Raw genomic sequence first — 21,792 nt, 5'->3', positions numbered from 1 at the left:
CGGCCGGGAGTCCAAAGGGGGGGGTTTCTCTGATGGCCAACACCAGCAGGCAGCCTGGGACGTGTCCCCGTTCATGGCATGGGCTCAGCTAGAACCTGGTTGAACACGATGGCTCTTCCTGTCCCTTCCCTGCATCCTCTGTGCCTGCCGGTCAAGGAACAGAGTACATCTAACCTCTAGCCTCACTGATGAGTGTCACAGTTGCCCAGAGACAAGCCACCTTTGGAATGCCTCTGGTACACAGGAGCGGTGCGTGTTACAACAAGTTCACATCGCCCTCAACACCGGAGGTCTCTCTCCCCGGAGTCTGCCACCCAGACCACGCATGCCTATGCACGAGGGCTGAAGCGAGTGACAGCAGAAACGGAGTGCAGGACACGCAGCGGTCTCAAGGGAGAGCTGTGAGGACAGGGCAAGGCTGTCGGGCGCAGGCAGCACCCAACAGCCTCGGAGCCGGCCCAGCTTCCTGCACGCAGAACCGTGAAGCGGCAGTGCCCGTGTGTGGACGTCAGCTCCCCCTCCCTGCCCCTGCACCTCACCCCGGCCCTCCCCTGCCAGAGCAGCTGGTCCGTGAGTACAGACCATTAAGAAAATTCTTGAAATATGTCCATGGATCCCAGTGAGGAGCCGACTACAGTTTCCTGCTGTCATGTGGCCACCTGGGTTCTCATCCAGGGGAGAACGCACGCGGCAGACCCGCCGCATCGCTCCATGGTACCCAGGTGACACAGAAGCCCGGTGCGAGCAGGGTGCTCGCCGCACCCTGTGCCTTTGGCCAGACAGCGGCCCCCCGGTGTGCCCAGCACACAGGGCCTGGGGCTGCCACTCACGTGCGCGTGCTGAAGCCGCTGAGCACAGGGCTTTAAACATCGGAGCTCAGACGGCCCGTGTGTGAAAGTAGGAAAGCAGGCCTTTGCTTTTCCTTCGCCCCTCCTCCTTCCACCACCCTCTCCTCTCTCCATCCTTAAGAATAAACCCTTTGTCCTGGTCCCGCTCTTCACCAGGATATAGTGAGCTGCTGTTCAGGCCTGAGTGTGACCACGTCCAGACAAAATTCAGAGCACTCGGCTCCCATGAGACACACTTCCTGACCATCGCCACGCTGCTGCACAAAACTGAACCGTGACGGCCACAGAGTTTCTGGGGGACGTGGGACAGGGGCCCTTCACTCCAAAACACACACAGAGGAGGACAGGCACCTGATAAAAAGACAGCCTCAAACCAAAGTGTCACAGGTTCGATTCCCAGTCAGGGCACATGCCTGGGTTGCAGGCCATGACCCCAGCAACCACACACTGATGTTTCTCTCTCTATCTCCCTCCCTTCCCTCTCTAAAAATAAATAAATAAAATCTTAAAAAAAAAAAAGACAGCTGCTTCACACGTTACGTGGTTAAGAAGTATATAAAGACCACAGTAAGTAAGGCGCTTCGTCCAGAACGAGGCCTGAGGTTGGCTCAGGAAGGCTGCAGCTTACGAGCTGTTGAGAGGTGGCATGCGAGGGTCCCCTGGGGGAAGAGGGTGCCACCAGACATGGACAGCTGTGGCTCATCACACACGTGGTGGCAGGGTGGCTGGTGGGAGTCTGAGGCCTGTGGGTGCTCGGTGCTCCTGCACGGCCGGATCGGCTGGGGGCGGGCTCTGCACTCCCCCAGGGCTTGCTGCGGCAGAACTGCGCAGAAGCAAGCGGGGCACTCTTGTGTCCAAACTCTTCCCTGGCATATGAATCACACTGAAATCTCGTCTTCAATACAAGCACATGGCAGGGCTGACTGAATCTAGAGAGTAAAAAGCTAACAGTCAGATGCCAGTTAAACGATGCCGTGAAGGTAGCAATAAGGTTAATATTACTGAGCAGAGAGTACACAGCTCAGGTAAATCTGGGCCTCCTTATCTGGGCCTCCTTGTCCCCACACCATAATACTATTATTAATTTATGAAAATGCCATTGGACTAAAACAACATATTCCCAAAGCGTTCCCAAAGAATTCAGAGTGGGTTTATTTCCTGTAGGATGGACCTCAGGAACCTCTCAACATAGTGACAAGTTCAAGTGAAATGCAAACTGGGTCATGAGTTCGAAACACACCGTCAGTCCCAAGCGAAGCTTCTGGGCTCCAGAAAGAAGTCATCGTTACCCTGGGAAGTCCTTCCGGAAAGACTTCACCCCACAGTTTATCCCTCACGCCCGCCGCCGTGCAGCAGACATACAAATCTCAGCCCTTCCCTTCTCCCCCCACCCCCCACCCCGCAGCCTGAAAGACAGGCAGTACGGCCACACTGCACCGTGTGTTCCGCTCGAACACCTGCCTGCCTGTGCTCCTCCTGCCCGTCACTTCAGCCTCTGCTTCCAGAAAGCCTCCTGCACCCTCGGCCTCAGTGAGCTGATCTCCTGGGACTCACTCCATCCCGAGCTGTCCTTGAGGCCTTTTGCTGGGAATGCCTCCTTAAGATTTAAGCCTCACCACAACCCTGTGATTACATTCTAGACTTCACTTCCTTTTGTAAGACCATGCCCAGGGCCATCTGTGCTCTGGATCACTGGGGCCAGGGCTGGAACTCGAGCACTCTGGTTTAGAAATCGAGCCCGTAACTGCTGTGGTTAGTGTCTTCAAGGAGACGCGCACTCTTTAGGCAGCCGAGGGAGCTGTGTGAGGAAGATGCGGGCGGGGGTGGGTGCCCAGTGGGCGCTAGGAAACCTGAGTCCCTGCGCATTCCAGAGCTTTACACGGGGCCTCCCTACGGGACCTCCGGTCACAGGGAGGGCTTATCGCTGGTGCAGTGAGGTGTCTTATCTCCTCTCTAGGGCCAGCCGAACCTCCCGAATAGACGTTCTACGATCAAAAGATTACAGTCAACTCTTAAAGCAACTCAAGTCCACACTCCAAGCTGTGCTGGCTACCTAACGTTCTAGAACAAAGGACGGGGCACACAGGTCATGAGACAGAGGAGTGAGGAAAGGCTCGAGTCAGGAGCTCGGTTTGTAAGACCCAACTGGCTGCAGCTACAGCAGCCTGCGCAGCTTCCTCAAATGTCACGAGTGGCGGGGACAGGAGCCACAGCAAGAGGAGCGTGAGAGAAACACTCCTGGACCTGGGGGCTCTCGCTAACCGCCACCCGGTCACAGTTAGAAATGTGTTGTCATACCCAGAGGAAATGGTATCTGACAGAAAGAAGCAACACTATGCAAAGAGAAAAAAAGAATTGCGAATGGGTGTTTTTAGTTTTGCTCACTGAGAAAACGAATTCCGGTCCGGCTGGCCGGGAGCGCCGGCCCTTCCCGCTCTCTGGGCAGAAGCGCGCACAGAAGAGATGGACACTGGGGGGCGTTCTTCAGAGGCAGGCAGCGGGACCCCTTGACTGCGCTCCTGTGCAGCCCCTGGGAACCGCTGACTCCAAGTACGAGTCACACTGTCACAGAACGTGCTAGGAGCCACGGTGAAGGCTACTTGGAGATGCTTTGGGGAACAGCCGGGAGCAAATTCTGCTCTAAACCCTTGAACCTGATTAAGAACCTAAGATATTCTTGCTAACTTGGAAAATACCCCTGATATTTAAAATTTCCTAAAAGGTAGCTCTCCTCCTACCTTTTGGATGGAATACTGGGTGATATCAGTCAAACGGCATCGTTATTACCCTAAGAAAAAGTCCTGTGAGAAAGCACATGTGGCCACCTTAGTCATTATTGAAGTGTCCTTATGACTGTCAGAGGGAGCAGGTGAGAGGCTAGGGAGGCGGCGAGAGCGAGCGCGTCGAGTGTTTTTGTTTACTCCTTTGAAGCCCTGCAGCACCTACTGTTTACCAGGCGCACCCCCACCGAGTCACACAGAAGGCTGGAATCCACCGCGAGCCTCCCTTTTCCTGTCTGAGCTGCAGAGGGAGCGCGCCCGTGGAGCCGGTGCATCCCTGCCCCCACGCGCCAGCGCACGCACACCTAGCCAGTGGAAAAGAAAAAGGGTTACTCACCTCCATCCACTCGACGAAGATTTCCAGGCGGCGATGGGAGGGCGTTAGCTCTCCTGAAGGATGAATAAATACGCAGCCCTGCTGGCAGCCTGCTCACAGTCAGGTCGAGGTGGAAGGGCAGCCCGAGGTCTGGCTCTCCCGGCGCCTGCGAGACCCCGTCCCAGCACCATGCACGGCATAGCCATCTGCCTGATGGTCCTCTTCTCAGGGACAGTGGCCCGCAAGCCTGGCCTGCAGGGGCAGGATCGCCTCTTGGTCAGACTGCGCCAACTTATTGATGTTGTTGATCAGCTGAAAAATTACGTGAATGACTTGGTAAGGCCATCCTTGTCAAAACGCAGTCTAGAAGATATGCTTCCATGAATGTGAAAGAAGCTTTTTGACTTAAAATAACTCAGAACTAATTTTCTTTTGCTCTAGGACCCTGAATTTCTGCCAGCTCCAGAAGATGTGAAGGTAAGACCAGTTGAATTTATTTGTGAAGATATATTTGATACAAGTTTAAAATTCCATTAAGAATGGCATTAAGATGATTGTTTAGGAATATACTTACTTTCAATGAATTTGGGGGTTTAATAATTGAGAAAATAGTTCTTTCTATTTTGGTGAATTATTCATTAATTTACCAACCAAGCCAACCAATAAAATGCTATGTACCTTCTAAGATGTATTTTTAACCCCAAATGCGTCTAAGATCACACTCATGTAGTCCTGGCGAGACGGGCAACAGGGCTAGAAGACGAGCCCGGACTGGGGGCAGTTTCTGAACAACGACCCACTAGTGAGATTGTAAGAGCCCTTGTGCAAGAGAGTTCCAGAGCCCTCTGGTAGCCCTGCTCAGAAATCCAGACCTGCACCATAAGAAGTAGAACTCACCTTTTAATAACTAGGGAGGAAGGGAGAGTGAGAGAAAGAGAAAGGATGGAAGGGAGGGAGGAAGGAAGGAAGAGAGAAGAAAAAGGAAGACTGGATCAGAAAGAGAGAGATAGGGAAAGGAAGAGAGGGAGGAAGGGAGGAAGGAAGGAGGGAGGGAGGGAGGAGAAAAAGGAAGACTGGATCAGAGAGAGAGAGAGAGAAAGGGAAAGGAAGGGAGGAAGGGAGGGAGGGAGGGAGGAGAAAAAGGAAGACTGGAGCACAGGAGAGGCACGGGGTGTGCACGGGAAGGCTGTCCTGGGGCCCGGGGCCCCACGTACTGGCCTGGACGAGGCAGTCCTGGGGCCTCCGGTGAGGTCTTTGAAAGGACCACTTCCAGCAACTCACCCCATCCTCTTCAGCCATCTCAGTCCACTCGGCCCGGGGGAGAAGAGGCCTAGCATTCGAGCCCTGCGTGTCCTTACTTAGTCTTCAGGCGTGTTACCCTGAGGATACAAACGCAATTGGGGAAATTTTTCATTGTCACAGACTTTCAACTGCAGAAATTAGAGTAACTCCGCAAGTGCTACCAGTAACTAGGACATTACAGAGGGGAGATTTATGAGGATGCATCGCAAAGAAAACAATTACTGTAAATGACTACGTGTAAAAGTGTAGAAAGTGAGTGAGTCACAACGATTGCTTTCCTGCAAAATTCTCTCTCTGGCTCTGAACCTAACCACTCTCGTTTACTGGAGCCTTTTCTAACAAGCAGTGTCTAAAATGAAAGTAGCACATTCGGTTCATTGGAAAGGCTTTTCTAATAAGTGAGAATATGTCTTAATCAATGTCCTAATTATCAAAACAGAACATTTTTCAGCATCTCCTGCCCTCTGTTTAACTGCTGTGGTTAGAGTTCTTTCTGGAGTTTCGAGATGCAGTCTGTAACTAGCAAAGTGAGAAATAAGAAAGATGTGCTACTTTCTAGCTTGAGTTGGTCTAGTGGGTACTTTCTCTGTACGCTTTGTTAAAGAGAGCTGTTTCTTATCTCGCATCGCAACATGAGGACTTTGTCTCTGTGACACTGTACCCGTGAGGTGATACAGTGCTGCTCTGACCGAGCAGTCTGGCTGTGATGCCGGTGAGTGATGGTCTGACTAAGGTCGTTAAGCTATGCTGGCAGGCAAGTCAGGAAGGAAGAAAACAGTTCAAGGCCACTGTAGTGTTATGTTAAGTTTTGCAGGACTAGCACTGAAGCAGGGTTTATAAGAGACTTAAAAAATTAAAAAGTTTAATGAAAATAAATTCATGTAAATTTTGCAGGCAAATGTTGATATGTAGTCATTATCTAAGACCTCTGATTGGTCTCAGAGGTGTCTTTCTTTCTCTTTCTAATCATAACCAGGGGTCCTGAACTGGTGGTAATTTTGCCCCCCTGCCCCGCCCCAAACATCTGTCAGTGTCTGGAGAGATATCTGGCTTTCACAGCTGTGTGTGTGGGGGGGGGGGGGGGGGGGACGTTCTATTGGTATCTCATAGGCAGGGGCCAGGGATGCTACTAAACATTCTAGAAGGCACAGCCCCAGCAGCAAAGAGAGAGACCCAGCCCCAAGTGTCAGCAGTGCCACGGTGGAGACGCCCTGATTTAAACCGTTTGTCTGTGGGACAAAGGTTATTTTGTTCAATTAGCAAGACTTCCTGGGGTGAATGGGCAGAGCTTTCTTTAGGGAAAAAAACTAAGTAGGTTAAAAATAGGCTGTAAGAAGGCAAATATTTTCAACTAGTTGACAGTAAAATGGCAAAGCCTTGTGCACCCCCTTGCCTGACCACTCTTGGGCTGGGGACAGGGTGCTGGCTACTCTGGCTTTTGACCTACATTGCTCCTCCCTCTGTATAGCAGAACTAGCAAAGGACAGCTGAGTCCCCGTCTTAAAGGAGGAGGGAACCAAGCCTTGCTACACCCAGGCACAGCCCAGGAAAGCCATGCTTCTGTCCCCAGGCGGCAAAGCCACACAAGAATTTGGGGTCATCTGGGAAACCCCACGAGTGGCAGGGCCACCGGGACACGTTCTCTCCACTCCCCCTCACAGCCACATTTACTGCAGCGAGTACACCCTCGATGCAGCCAGCGCAGCCTCGCTGCAGCTGGCACACCCTCCCTGCAACGAGCGGGCCACTCCTCCACCCCTTTTCCTCCGGGGCTGCCTCCGATGAGCATCTGGAGTCAAATCCAGCAGTTCTGTGTCCGGGCCACACACCGCCAGGGACCGCTCTGCTGCTTGCAGAGAGCACACAGAGCCAGACCCAAGGGCCTCTGGACACAGGAAGGCAGGAGCGAGGGCCCAGCCCATCAGCGTCAGCTGTGGTGACCAGGCTGAAGGTGTCATCACTGGCCTTGACCACTCCTGCCAATGTCCCAGGGGGCTCGCTGGGCAAGGCCCCTCTCCTTCTTTGGAACCTGACTCTCTTTCGGCACCCGTGTAAATGTTAACTCAGCAAAACAGGTCGCTGTGAGAAATGCTGGTTTCTCAGATCAGCACAGATGAAGCAGTTAGCGTTTTCAGTTTCAGCTGGAAAATTTACCTCTTTAAATATGAATATTATTTTTTCCAGTAAGTTAAGCAGGTTGTGGTCAAAAAGAAGAGAAAAGAAAAAACTTCAACAAACAAGAACATGTGGTTTTCAAGGAAAAAAAAGTGCTATAATTAACAATTATAAATAGTTTCTATTAAATAAGCGTTTTGGCAAACATGGACAGGACCCCACCTCGCCTCCTGAGGGGCAGGCGCCTTTGACACGAGGAAACCAGATAGGGCGCCTCTCGGCTGGGGCCCCGTATGCAAAGCAAGCCCGGCGGGGCTGTGTCTTAAGATGCATGTTATTAATCAACATCCATACTGGCTGAGCATATGGGCTGGAAAATGCAAAGCAGGCCAGATGCGGTTTTCTGCTGATTGTCCAGGAGAGACGCAGGGAGTGCTGCTGCGAACGGGACTGGCCGGGCAGCAACCGACAGGCTGAGGTTTCTGGGTGTGTGGCGGCGGCTCCCACACACGGGAGTGAAACGGGGCCGTGCAGCTTTGGGGGTGCGATAGTGTCACAGGTGCGCGCTCGCCAAAGGAAAAAAGAAATGTGGACACAAGGTCTTAGATCAGCATTAAAATGTTTCTGACAGGTCAGTACCAGCTTTGTTCTTCCAACAGGTTTCACTTCCTCTGCAGTGCCATTTCTGGGGTTTTGCTTTACTCCCTAGTCGCCAGTTACCCCACTAAACCTGGAGGCCCGTTGTGACTGTCCGTCTGTCCCCCTCTCCGTTCTCTGAGACTACAACTTACTCATTCCCTTACCTACCGCCTGAGGAACCCTCCTCCTCCCACTGCCCAGGCAAGCGTCCAGTCTGTCCCTGGGCTGCTTGACTTGGGCAGAGTCCTACTGAACCCTCCCTGACCTGGGAGAGTGAACAGCGTTTTAGAAAAGCCAAGTGTGGTCTATGGCCAGGGTGCTGAATCCTAGGCGAGACCGTGGCCTCCAGAGGGAGGGGCCCGGCTCCCTCCCCAGAGCAGGGGCGTTAACTCTGCCGCAGGTTCACTGAACCTGCACGAGCAACGAGCCAGGGCTCGGGCCTGGCGGGATGCTGCTCTCCGGTACTTCTGTGCACGTTGCGGGGCAACAGCATGACTCGCACCTAGCTGCCACCACCAGCGAGACTTCTGGAGCCTCTCAATCTAGGGAACATGTTCGTTCTACAGCCCAACTCAGCCTCCCCCACGTGCACGAGCCCCTGCCCACCGCCCACCCGCAGAGGCCTTGGGGGGGAGGAGGAGCAACGCGGGGCAAGCTGCCTCCTTCTCTGCAGCCCAGAGGCTCAGCGGGACGGGAAGCTGACGGTCCTCATGCGTCTGCTGAAACGAGTGCGACCCAAGACACTGTCACACAAGTGGAAAAGAGCGTTGGGAAGGACATTTTCCCTTTCCAAATAACTTCCATTCATCCATCTACACATTATCTTTCTTTCAGAAACACTGTGAGCGATCAGCATTTTCCTGTTTCCAGAAGGTCCAGCTGAAGTCGGCAAACGCAGGAGACAGCGAGCAGACAATCAGCCTGTTGACCAAACAGCTGACGCGGACACTGCCCCCCACCAGCTCGGGGAGAAGACAGAAACAGAGACAAGTAAGATGGGCCTTGGAGGCCTCCTTTACGTGTAGTGGTTAAGTGTATCTCACAGACACACACACACACTCCTCAGAAGGAAAGGAGCTGAGCATGTCCTCGATCCAGCATCAAAGACACGTGGGATGGTGGTGCTGGCACTGAGCTGAGAAGTACCCAGTTAGGCACCGTCCCCTGCCAGCTGAGAATGTGGCCTTGGAGAGGCTAAGGGGTGTGGACCCTGCAAACAGTAAGAGCCAGACATGCAGCCCCTAGCTCTCAGTCACGTGCGCACACCGCCACGGCAGACCGGCCTCTTGGATGCGAAATGCCGCTCGGGGCCTGCTGGGGGGCTCTCCGCAGGGATAGGGGTGCAGTACACAACCAAGACATTTTTCCAACAAAAGAAATATAAACAAACAATCCACACATGGAAAATGGTTCACGCTCCCTGTAATCAAATACATGGAAATTAAAACAAGGAAATTCTATTTTTTCCAATAGCAAATTTAAGGCCCAATAATGGTAAGAATGCTCTGTGTGAATACAAGTAACTTTTTACAATGTACATCAAAAACCTTAAAAATGTTCATCCCTCTAATTTAGTAATTCTACTTCTAGAAATTTATCCAATAAAATAAACAAGGATGTATATGAAAAACTATTCAGAGATGCTCTTTGAAGCACTGGCTAAAATAGTGAAATATTAGAAGCAGCCTGTGTCCAAAAATAGTAACAGTTCAGTCCTGTGTTGGATTATGAAGCTACCACCATGTATCATGTATTTGACGAATATTTAACACACAGGAAATGTCTGTGATATATTAAGTGTAAAAAAAAAAAGCAAATCACCGATCAGTGTAAATAACATAAATGCAAAGAAAAACCCCTGGGAGGACGCATCTCCAGACACCGCTGCGGTCCCCTCTGAACGGTTCTGTGCATTTCTCGGTTTTCTCTGTGAACGTGATTTATGTCTGTACCCTGAAAAAACACATTCTCGATGAATGCTTTATTCAACAGGAAACAAGTTTTAAAGAAGAATGTTACTTTTTCATTGATTTCTAGGTGTGCCCTTCATGTGATTCCTATGAGAAAAAACCGCCCAAAGAGTTCCTAGAAAGACTGAAGTCGCTCATCCAAAAGGTACCCCCTAAATTCCCCTGGCCCCCCACCCTCGCTCCTGCCCGGCTGCGCCCCGTGCCGGGCTGCCTGCTCACAGTGTGCTGTCTCCACAGATGATCCACCAGCACCTCTCCTAGAGCCCGGGAGGGGAGCTTCCCGAGGCCCCGCGGCAGCTGGACACTAGGGGACACGCTCTACCACGGCAGCGAGACGCACTTCTGGCACTCCACACGCAGGGGCACGGCACTCCAGTGAGCGGAGGGGAACTCAGACCAGGTTCAAAGTCGGGATTGTTTCCCCCTCGTCACTGTGTCATGCTTCAGTTCAGTCCACGTGGTCTGTGTTTGTCCAACTTGAAAAAACCGCCTACTCATCAGAATCTGGTTTCCTATGTTACGGATTTCTATGACTTCTAAAATTTGTGCTTACTGGCCCAACTATCACATTTCTTGGTTAGGCAGAGGCTTAAAATTTTTAACCAAAAATACAGCTTGGGCATTTATCGATCTTCTATTAACTTTGATTGTGTTTACCACAAGAATGAGGCCTCTTATAATCATAACCTAGAAGTTACACACCTTTGTTCAAGCTGGAATAGAGAGAAGCGTGGGGTCAGAATGGACAGTCGAAGGAAGTCTTTAGTTGCCTAATGGAATGAAAACGGAGTGTTTAGAAACGTGCACCTGAAGAGTTTACTTTCTATCACAGAATGTCTAACATGTAAATGTATAATTTATTTATGTGCCAGGGGGTCTCTTTACCAGATGGCTACACAAAAAGTCTCACTTCCTTATTGGGATATATCAAATATTTAAATAGCGTAGATATGAATGTATTTATGAAATGGACTCTTTCCGTCTGTTCTGTCAGCGGGCCAGCGGCGCGGCTCCAGCCCAGGCCCCTGATAAGCTACCACCGTGCTGAGGGCTCGCGGCAGCTCCCCCCCCCCCCCCCCCCCCCCCCGAGATGGCCATGCCGGCTGCAGGGGTCGGAGCTGCCGGCTCCAAACGCCCAAGGCCCTCTCCCTTCCTCTTCTCTCTTCTGGCAAAAATGACAGACAGTTGGTGTTCACACGCTCTACCTGAGGCCGATTCAGGCCCCTGCCGACAGCGGAAGGCAGGACACGAGCGGGGAGGCCCGGGCTCCCGCCCGCCCACGTGGGGAGCGCAGACGTGGGGCCGGCGTGCCTGTCGCCCAGGCTCGGCGGTGCAAACAGGCAACTGCTCTGACTGCCACTTCATATCGGTCCCACGGCTTCCTCGAGTGGGCAGTCAGACACTCCAGAAAGGGGAAATCTTTGCTAGAACATCATTTGAGAATATGTGATTCTTATGAGAAAAAAACCGCCCAAAGAATTCCTAGAAAGACTGAAGTCACTCATCCAAAAGGCTGAGTGCACAAGCAGATGTATAGGACATGCTTTGTGCTCTGAGAAGAAAAAGGATCTACTTAGAAGCATTTTAGAAACAAGTATTTTTATAGTTCTAAAAGATATGCTAGGGACCAGCTGTGTCATTAAATCTCCATGAGATGTTTTATCAGCAGCAACAAGGCACTCTATTCTGGAACCAAAGACGCTCTGGCAGAGGAGTCGGGCAGGCAGGTGCATGACGGTGCCGCTGCACACGGAGGGCCGCCCGCATGCGGGCTGCTGGCCGGGCTGCTGGCCGGGCGGAGGGGGAAGCTGCAGAGCAGGCGCGGGGCTGACGAGGCGCGAGGGAGTCTTCGTTTTTTGTTGCTGGCTTCCTAGCTGTTGACTTCTTTGACACTGTGATTTTATATTTAAAATAATATATTTATTTTGGTATGTTTACTGTTAATAAGTCTCTGTTGTAATCCGTTTGACCAGAGATGTTACCTTCAAAGTAAAAGTAGTTTAGTGGGGTGTTCACTAAGAGCCTCCACTAACCGGAGTTCAAAGCCTTGGGCGAAGGGGCTCGCAGCACCCCGAGGAAGAGCAACTTTCTTGGCATAAACAAGACGAGGAGCGAGACCGGATCGGCTTCCCCCGCTCCGTGTGCAAGGCCAGGCCAGCCCTCGAGAGCCCCGGGAGGCTAACCCGTAGCATTACTGGTCACCTGCAGGCGGTCACGCAGGACACCTGCAGTCTTGCTGGTCGTAGCACGTGCTTACATTTGGGGGGCTTCTACTTTACCCCTGTAGAATGAGGCTGTTGGACTTAATATCTAAGGGCTAGTCTGCCTTTTTTTTTTTTTAAAAAAAGAGCTTTATGTGTCTCTGAGTTGCTAAAATTCTGGATGTTCCAATAGGAGCATCTGACCACACTTCTGAGTAACAGTTTCTACTAAAATCTGAGGTTCAATCAATCAACATTATTTCAATAGAATCTGTAGCAATACTCACTGTGGGAACGAGGAAAATGTTCCAGAAGGAGGAAGGAAGGAAGGAGAAGGAAGAGGCTGCTGTGGGTCACGGGAGTTCAGGGAAATGAGTCAGGACTTCTACCATTTTAGCTGAAGGCGTCTCCTTTGGACAATTGCGTAGAACTGTAGCATTATTATCTGTATTATTGCTCTGTTGTATTGACATTTGCATCTGAGAATTTAGTTTCGATATGAACTCTGTATTTTATAACTTAATGATTATTTATTATATATTTGGATTTGAATGTCTGTGTTCATGGCTTCTTATTTAAGACCTGACCGTATTAAATGCTACCCAGTCAGAACCACTGTCTTCTGTCATTCCCTGGAAACCCTCCGTTCGCTGTCTCAGTAGAAAATAAAAGATGACCCTTAGCTCCTGGAAACTCACTTCTTTGCGTGTGTATACGCTAGAGATGGTCTGCTCGCCTTACACACATAACCAAAATGGAACTTCCCACTTCCTGCCCTGCCCCCGGGATGCCACGACCTTGGTGGCCCTCCCAAATGTGTGGTCCAGGCGGGATGGAAGGGAGGCTTCCCTATGTCCGCTGCTTTTGTGCAAACCTTTCTCCTAGCTTGTCTGTCCCCTGACTTCTCTGGACAACTGTCATCTCATGAACACTCCTCCAGGACCTCTGAGGACTCAGGCACAACCTCTTCCTTGAATGCACCTTTTGCCGCCAACTGGTGACCTCAGTGCCCACAGCGAGGACCCTGCCCACACTGTAGCTTCCCAGCGCCTCACCCGCCTCAGTCCCACACGCCCCGCCTTTCTCTCGACCCCTGGCCCACCGCCGTAACCGTGCCCCAGACTTCATCGCCTGGAGCCACTCTCTGTCTGAAGTCTCTCCATAGATAAAACTGTCGCCTGCTAGTCTCCTCGTCCTCACACTGCCTGCTTCTGTGCCACTGGCCCTGAGACCCCCTCAAACAGCCAGTCCCCACTCCCTCCATCTATTAGTTGCCCTTTGTCCCTCACGGAGCCTGGGCCCCTGCCACCCCTTGAACGCGGATGCAGCGGCACACACGGTTGCATTCTTCTCGAGAACCCGCCTACCGGGCTGCTCTGTCTTGGTCCCCTAATCCGGCTTCAGGCACTGGCTCTGGCCACTCCCCTTTGGGGACCCTTTCCATCGACCCCCTTCTGGCTCTCTGGGGTCACTTTCCCACTTCACTCTCCACCCTAAACACTCACCTGCTTCCAATACCTGCTCCCTCGACTCCAGGCCCCAGGGGGGTCGGCCAGGACCTCGCCTCCCGTGGGAGAGAGAGTTGGGTGTTGAAAGAGTCGCCGACACCTGTCTGCACTTCCTCGTCTCCTGTCCACTCACCACACCACCACCATCTGCTTTCTGCCATCCCTCATCCTGCCACTGCAGCGTCACAACGGCCCTTTCTCTGTGCCCCAGCTCCCCAGAGCATGTAAGTCCCCACGTCAGCTGACCCGGCCATGGCCCTCACTGTCCTTGACCGCCCCACTCTCACCCTCTGACCGTGGAGGACTGCCATGGAAGGCCCGCGGCGTCCCGCAATCACTGAAGCAAGCGGAGAGGAAACTCTCTGCGACACGGCGTGCAGATGTGCGTCAGTCACGCGCATCACCTGACGAGGGTCTGCAGACCGGCTGGTGGCCCCAGCCCTGGCAGCGGGCGTCATGTCATCTGGGGAGCACGTGACAATATTCCGGGGTACTGCGTTCCAATGCAGTCAGGATGTCCCAGGGCCAGGACGACGGTGCTTTCTGAAACACCACGGGTGACCCAGCGTGCAGGCAGGGCCGGGAAGCACCGAGGGGACCAAGGCCATGCTGACACCTGGGAGCAGGAGCGGGAGGTGACAGGCAGCTCTCAGCTGCAAGAGCATGCATGGACTCTTTCTAAGTCATTCCCTTTCTGCAACAAATTCTCTCCAAAGCCCCGACAACAGAGAGAGCCCCAAAGATGTGCTTATGCTGTACGACAAGGAGATGATCTGGGAGGTGTTTCAAGTACAATTAGTTATTTGCTTAAAAAAGAAAAAATTGATTATGGAACAATCATATAATAGAATTCAATACAGCAATCAACGAATGAACCGTAGCTATGCTGAAAAAAGACGCTAGGTACAAAAGAACACACATTTTATGGTCCCACATATATAAAGTTCCCACACAGGTAGAGCTAACAGATGGTACCGGGCGCCCCTGAGCTGCACAGGGGTTGGGAGCACTGGCCCCTGCACAGCCCCAAATCCCTGTAGAGCTGTGACTCCCCCAAAATGTAACTATTAATACCCTACTGTTTACCAGAAGCCATACTGATCACATAAAGTCGATTAACGCATTTTGCATATGTTATATGTATATATAGTATGTTGTTTTCTTACAATGAAGTAAATGAGGGAAAAGAAAGTGTCATTCAGAAACTCACGAGGCAGTGCGAGCACATATGCAGCACCGCGTGCACTCCTCGAGCAGAACCGCGTGTCAACGGGCTCGCACAACCCCACCCACACTGTGCAGGGCCGGCTGCGTCAGAGGGCGCAGGGTGGTCGTCCTGGGGGAGACGAGGACAGCGGCTGAGAGAGAAATGAAGGAATGCTCTCTTTTTTGACCCAGAACGAGGTATTTATCGAACTTAGGATTTGCACCATTTTCTCTGCATAGGGTACACCTGAATAAGAAGTTGGGGGTAAACGAAAGACAACGTGCTTTAAGGAGTCCTCTGTGGCAGGTGACGACACAGGGCTCCCCAAGGAACTCGAAGGTGAGGGTGCGGAGGGCAAACAGCTGCCAGCGGGGCGGGGGCGGGGAGGGGGGAGTGGGAGGAGGCCAAGGGAGACCCACCGAGTGCGTAAAGGAAGATGCTAGATTTCTAGATTGTGGGGCCTTAGTTAAAAACCACAGCTTTACAACGATCCTCTTAAACTGGCTCTGACCATGTTACCATCTTTCTACTGGGCTGAGAGGTGGTCGATTTGAAGAAGAAAAGTTTGTGCTGCTGTGTGTTTTTCCCTATAATCTTAATTCAAGTAATTTCCCCAATCTAACTTACAAAATCACAGAGAAAAAAACGAGCGAGAGCGAGAGAGCGGGCGAGAGAGAGCAAGAGGGAGAACGGGGAAGCTTCTGTCCCTGGTCAAGCTTTCCCGGTAGAATCTGAGGGGAAGGGCCAGGACCCCACGCCTGCCCTGCAGCTGTCGCCACTGGTGCACCCAGACCCCCGCGGGACCGCAGTCCTGGCAGGCCAGAGCCTTCCTTAGCGTGGTTCCCGGCAGCAGCTCCCCACCGCAGACGCCCTCTCAGAAGACACCTCCGAAAGGAGAGGACATGCTGCCCCCTACTGAAACAACGCGTGCTCACACAGACACCCAACCCGACCCGCAGCACCCTGTCGCCCACACCTGGCCAAGAGCAGATGGGACCGGCCTAAAAGGCCGTCTCAGCTCTTTCGGTCCCACACGTCACTACTGAGGTCATTTCTAACCAGAGGTTCCGAACCAGGAAAGCCGTTTCACCCTTGCCCACGGCGCACCGGATGGGTGGCATGGATGGGGGTCTGGTACCTGCTCCGGGCGGTCAGCCATGGCCACCTGCCGGCCTTCACCAGGCCAAGCGCCTGCCCAGGCTGCCGGGGCCGTGCCCCCATCTAGCCAGGCCCTTGTCAGATAGAGGCCCCGCCCCAGGGCACTGATGAAGCTAGAGCTGTGCAGGCTTTCTCACTGGGGAGACAGCACCAGGACGCTCTCAGGGACCGCGTGGACTCCGGCTGGAGGGGGCTCATGGTGTCCGCCTGGGCTGGATGTAGGGCTCGCTCCAGGCTTTGCTGCTGGGGATGGAGCTGGGGGTGGTTCCACGCTCTTCGTCTGCCTGGGGACTTGCTCGTGGGCACCTCTCATCTACAACTGTGGCCTCGGGGAACTGTCCTTTAATATACAGCTTCCTAACAAATAAAACATGTTCCTGGTGGCTGCCACAGAGGAGAGGTTTAAACACGCCAATGAAATCAGCTTTCACGGCTGCCTCTGGCCCCGGCCCTCCTTCCCGGAGCTGACCACTGGTGTCTGCGTGACCCAGCTCTGCTCAGCAGCCACTGATGAAGAAACCCTACCGAGCTTCCAGACTGCTCCAGGAAACAAAGGGGGGGCATTCTCCCAGACTCACTTTGTGAGGCCAGAGTGATCCGCCACCAGGGCCCCTGAGATATCTTCCCAGGAAAGAAAATTATAGGCCGATACCCTTCATAAGCATGAATACAAAAGGCACTTTTAAATTGACCAATTTTACCCAGCAATATATGCAAGTTCATTACATGGTAACCAATTATCGTTCATGCAAAGGATGCAAACATCGTTTAACATTAAAAAATCAACCCATGTAATACAATGTATTAACAGAACCAAGAAGAAAACACAAATTATTTTTTCAATGGATGCAGAGTAAGCATTCGATAAAATTTAACACCTCATCATGACTTTTGACCACAATGTCAAAAAAACCTCTAAAACTAAGAGGAAAACTTCCTTATTCTGATAGTTTTAAAAAATCTACTTCTAACTTTGAACTTAATGGGTCTTTTCATCTAAGATCCAGAGTGAGGCAAGGATAGCTATTCTCAGGTTTATCCAAAATGGCTTTGAAGTCCAACCAAGGACAAGGAGGAAATGAAGGACAAAGACAGCATAAATTTTGGAGAAGTGCAGGCAAAACTTTTTGTTTACAGATGACATGGTTCATTATGTAGAAAACCCCTTGGAAATCTAAAAGCTCTACTAGGGCTAATAAGTAAATTTATTAAGGTCTCAATTCATAACATCAACTCTATATAGACCAGCAGCAAAAACTAGGAAATGAGAAAGTTTAAAACCTGATTCATAATGGCATCAAAGTTATAAAATGCTTAGGAAAATATTTAATAAAAGACAAGTAAAACTTCTATAAAACATTGCTGAGACAAATTTTAGATCTCAACAAATGGAGAAGTATATTTCTGTTCACGGGTGGGAAGACTGAATATCGCTAAGAGTCAATTTTCCCAAAAATCAATCCATAAATTCAACACAATCTAATCAAATTCACAATCCAAACAGACTTTCGGGGGCAGAAGTTGGCAGGTTGATTCTAACATATATGGGAATGCAAAATACCCGGATGAGCTGAAATACCTCAAAGAACACAGCAGACAGTCTCATCTAACCCTAACCCAAGCCTGGCACGGAGTTGCGGTAACCGAGACAGGCATGAGGACAGAAAGCAGACCACAGAAACGGCCCAGAGAACCCAGAGAAACAGACACACACAACGCAGACTGAAGAGCGCCCACCACATGGCCCCATGCACGAGAGGTTCGAGAGCCGGCAGTGCCAATCTGTGGTGACGTCGATTTGAAGGGCGGGTGCTGGGGAAGGAGCACAGGGTGGCGGGGCGGGGGTTTTCTGTGTCTCACTTGGGGAAGAGGTTCCATGAATGGGCATAAAACTCTTTAAACCCTTGAAGTATACACTAAGATCTGAGTGCTCATGGCATGCAGGTTTTTCTGAGTCAGTAACATCACAGTTGGAGCCCTGGCGGGACAGCTCACGTCGCCCCAGCACGGCAGGGCTGTGGGCTCCATCCCTGGGCAGGGCACTCCCAAGAACCAACCAGGGAATGCACTAGTAAGCGGAACAACAAATCGATGTCCCTCCCTCTAAACCTAACTTCTTTAAAAAAGCCTCGATGGGAACCCAAGGCGTGAACAGGGCTGCTCGGAGGAGGCGGGACCAGGCAGGGGCTGGCTCTGTGGGGGACAAGGGAGGGGCCTAAAGAGGGCAGTGAGACAGACAGGTGGGGAGCAGCACGAGGCTCCCGGGAGGAGGGGCTGCGCGAGAGAGGAAGCTGGAGAAGGCAGTGGAGGCCGACGTGGGAAGGGCCTCAAGGACGGAGAGGCCTGAGGTTCACCCTGAGAGCTGGAGGGAACCACCGGAGCATTCTACGTAGACCAGACTGAGGGCAGAGCAGGGTGGGTGTGAAGGGACACGGCCCAGGGTCCGGGGAGTCAGGCTCGAAAGTGGTGGCAGAGAGAGTGGGGAAGGCCCCAGCCTCAGCGGAGAGAGGCCCACAGGGAAGGACACATCAAGGGACAGCAAGGAAGCCGAACCTAGAGCGCAATGCAGGAGCGGATGCAGATGTGTGCTGGAGAGAGGGAGGCAGCTGGTGACAGAGGGACCCTGGGTCCCAGGGGTCTCCCGTCTCCCCGTCAGCCTATCATTAGCTTGTGACAGTTGGTGGCACATGGGGTGGGTGTCAGGGTGGGAGCTGTAAGTGAAAACTGGATGACAACAGGGTTTCTCAAGATGTCTGTGATGTTGACTAAGGAAGACAGCAAAATACGTCTGGTTTCACAAAGATCGTTTCTACAGAGGTGAAGGAAAAACTTTGAGGCGATATAAAAAATGTCTAATCTACCAGAGAAAACCCTGGTCACAGAAGCCCACCCGCCGCTGAAGGCTGGCGCTGCTCGAGCACTCTGGGCGTCTGCTCCATGAGGCTGGTGTAGCCACTGTCCTGTTTCCACAGCAGGGACAGAGGTCGCCCCATGCCACCTGGAGGTACCTGCCTTTGGTCACCTGTGCAGGGCTCTTAGCTCCAAGGTCACCCCAGGCGACTGCCGTGTCTGACCTCACAGCCCCTGGGGACTGGGAGGCAGAGGGCAGGACGATGGTGGCCAAGAAGCCAGAACAGGGAGGAAGCCAGGACAACCGGGAGGCAGGGCCGGCAGCGGCTGAGCTCAGCTCTAGGGACCCCCGGGGAGTGTGCGCAGGGCAGGGGGGGCCTAGGTTTCAGCGAACCCTCAGGTGCTCTGACGCACACGGACATCTGAGAGCCACCGTTCCAGGAAAAAGAGAGACTGGAGATTTTTGACAGAGACATGCAATGTGGGATACTTGACTAGATTCAGATTTTGGGTGGGGTGGCTCGGGGAACAGCCAAAAGGGATGTCACTGGGGCCACTGAGGAGACTTGAAGTGTCCTTCGATCAGAGCCTCTCGGAACGGAACGCACGCAGGGACCACCAGGGCCCCGTGAAGCGCAGGGTCCAGCTCTGAGTCTGGGGCAGGCCATGAGCTCAGCACTTCCAACAGCACGGCTGCAGGTGAGGCTGACGCTACTGGCCCCCGGCCACATTTTGAGGATGAATCTAAGGCCCCCCTCCATGACACTGGCATTTCTGCAGAGCCCAAGGCAGCTGCCCTGCAAGCATCTCACAGAGTGGATGTACCTCGCTGTTTCCCCAGCCTCAGGTTCAGGCTCCAGGCTTGGGGCAGGAGAGCCCTTCTCGCACTGCACGGCAGGGACACAGGACGTAGTGTTGCAGCTTCAACTCCTCTGCCCAGCCCGCCCCTCCCAGCAGGGGCGGGACCCAGGGGACTCGCCGCTGCCCTCCTCCAGGGGGCTGATGACAGAAGACAGTGGGGAACAGATCTGCCTCCCCCCCAAACCTCAGTGACACAACACAGAGCAGCATGTCTGTGAAAGTCCTCCCGTGCTGGGTGAGTCACGCACGGGCTGGCCTCAGAAACGAAAGGAGGCTGCATCAGACGAGCTCTGTTGCCAAAAACACCCCAAGGAGGAGGCTCGGCCAAAGAACAGAGAGCAAGCAGAAGCCCAGGGAGAAAGAGCCCGCTGCTCGGACAGACCGTGGAAGCCCTTCTGCGGAGAGGAGAGGCGGGGCTGACCTGGAGAACGGCGGCCAGCTCAGCGAGCAGCCCCACTTCCCTTTCAAAGAGAGTCTCGGACTAGCACGGGGGACACAAGTGCCAGAGAGAAGACCTAAGGGGCGCGCTGAACGAAGACAGCAGTGAAGAACACCCGGGTTTTGTTCTGAGCAGGCGGCAGCTAAAGCCGGGTGATCAGAAAGCTGTAGCCCTCACCCCTTTACAGACAGACAGAGAGACAGAGAGAGCGTGGGTAGCCCTGGAGGACTGCCAAGCCTGCCGTGGACTCCCGGGCAGGACGAGCTGTGGTGCTCCAGTCATCTCTGCGGAACAAAATTATTTCTGAGAAGGTCAGACAAGAAAACTGAGAAATAAATGGATGGATGCCTAGATGGATGGGTGCATGGATGGATGGTTGGATGGGTGATTGATGGATGGTGGATGGATGCATAGATGGATGGATGGTTGGATGGGTGATGGATAGATGATGGATGGTGGATGGATGCATGGGTGCATAGATGGATGGATGGTTGGATGGGTGATGGATGGATGGTGGATGCATACATGGATGCACGGACGGATGGATGGATGAGGTCTGTAGCCTATTAAAGAAGGTTAAGGCATGAGAAAAATGTGCCCACTATAGGCCTCTCCTTTCAAGTGCAAATTTTGAGGCATAAACTATTTCCTGCTAAAGCAGGAATCTGTATCTTGGTGGACATGCAAACACACAAAAACAGACACTAAGGAACCCAAGGGAATAGCACGGTTTCAGGATGAGAGGGCTAGACTGGAATCATGGTCCTGCCAATTGGGGGTCAGTGGAGGAAATGTGAGTGTCCTGTCTGCTGGGTGGCTGGACTCTGGACCCTGGGTCTAATTTACCACAGACAGGAAGTGCAGAGAAAAGGGCCACAGTGGCTGGAGGACAGGGAGGGAGGATTTGTCTGGCTCCCTTGTCCCTTCCTGGGACCAGGCTTTGGGCTTTGAAAAGAAAGGTGGACCCCCAGCTTCCCGAGCTGTGCCAATTCTGCAGACCTTAGAACTGTTCGGCAGCTCACACACCAGCTTGAAAACACATGCTTGTTATGCACATGTGACATCCCTGAGGTCAGGGTGCTTGATATGTATGTTTTAACACGCTTTCTCAGGTAACAAAAGCAGTTACAGCTCACTGCAAAAAAAAAATCTCAAGAAACATAGACAAGTATAAAAAATGAGAGATCTGTCTGTGTTTATAGTGTCCGGGGATCTCTCCTAACTTCCTTCTACATATGTAAGCACAACCCCCTGAAGAGGGTGCGTGACAGAGCACAAACGGAACGGGACCACGCCCCGCACACCGTCACGTCCACGCATCGCCGTCCTCACGCAGGCACACGCCGACTACACAGCCACCCACCACACGGACACACTGCAGATGCTTAGCGACACTGCAGTGACATTTCTATAAACAATATTTCAATGAAAATCTTCGTCTACACACCTTCGAGTCCCTTTCCTATTGTTTACTTGTAAAAAATTCCCAAAGTGGGAATTGGCAGGTTAAATAAAGGTGGGCATTTTTATTTTGACACGCATTGCCGAATTTCTCCAGAAAGGAGGTATTCCGGCAACGGTGCAGGAAGGCTGCCTAC

General features: G+C 52.4%; 1 protein-coding gene across 1 annotated transcript; it reads left to right on the top strand.

Annotated features, from left to right (window-relative positions):
• Nucleotides 1–3,901: 3,901 nt before the first annotated feature.
• On the top strand, nucleotides 3,902–10,948 carry IL21 (interleukin 21). The gene is made up of 5 exons (XM_028519125.2): nucleotides 3,902–4,280; nucleotides 4,386–4,421; nucleotides 8,835–8,990; nucleotides 10,038–10,115; nucleotides 10,208–10,948. Exons 1-5 carry the CDS (start codon nucleotides 4,026–4,028, stop codon nucleotides 10,229–10,231), a joined length of 549 nt encoding a protein of 182 aa, XP_028374926.2. The 5' UTR covers nucleotides 3,902–4,025; the 3' UTR covers nucleotides 10,232–10,948.
• The last annotated feature ends 10,844 nt before the right edge of the window (nucleotides 10,949–21,792 follow it).

Source organism: Phyllostomus discolor, chromosome 8 (assembly GCF_004126475.2).
Source record: "Phyllostomus discolor isolate MPI-MPIP mPhyDis1 chromosome 8, mPhyDis1.pri.v3, whole genome shotgun sequence".
Taxonomy (NCBI): Eukaryota; Metazoa; Chordata; class Mammalia; order Chiroptera; family Phyllostomidae; genus Phyllostomus; species Phyllostomus discolor.
This window is presented reverse-complemented; position numbering and strand designations above follow the sequence as displayed.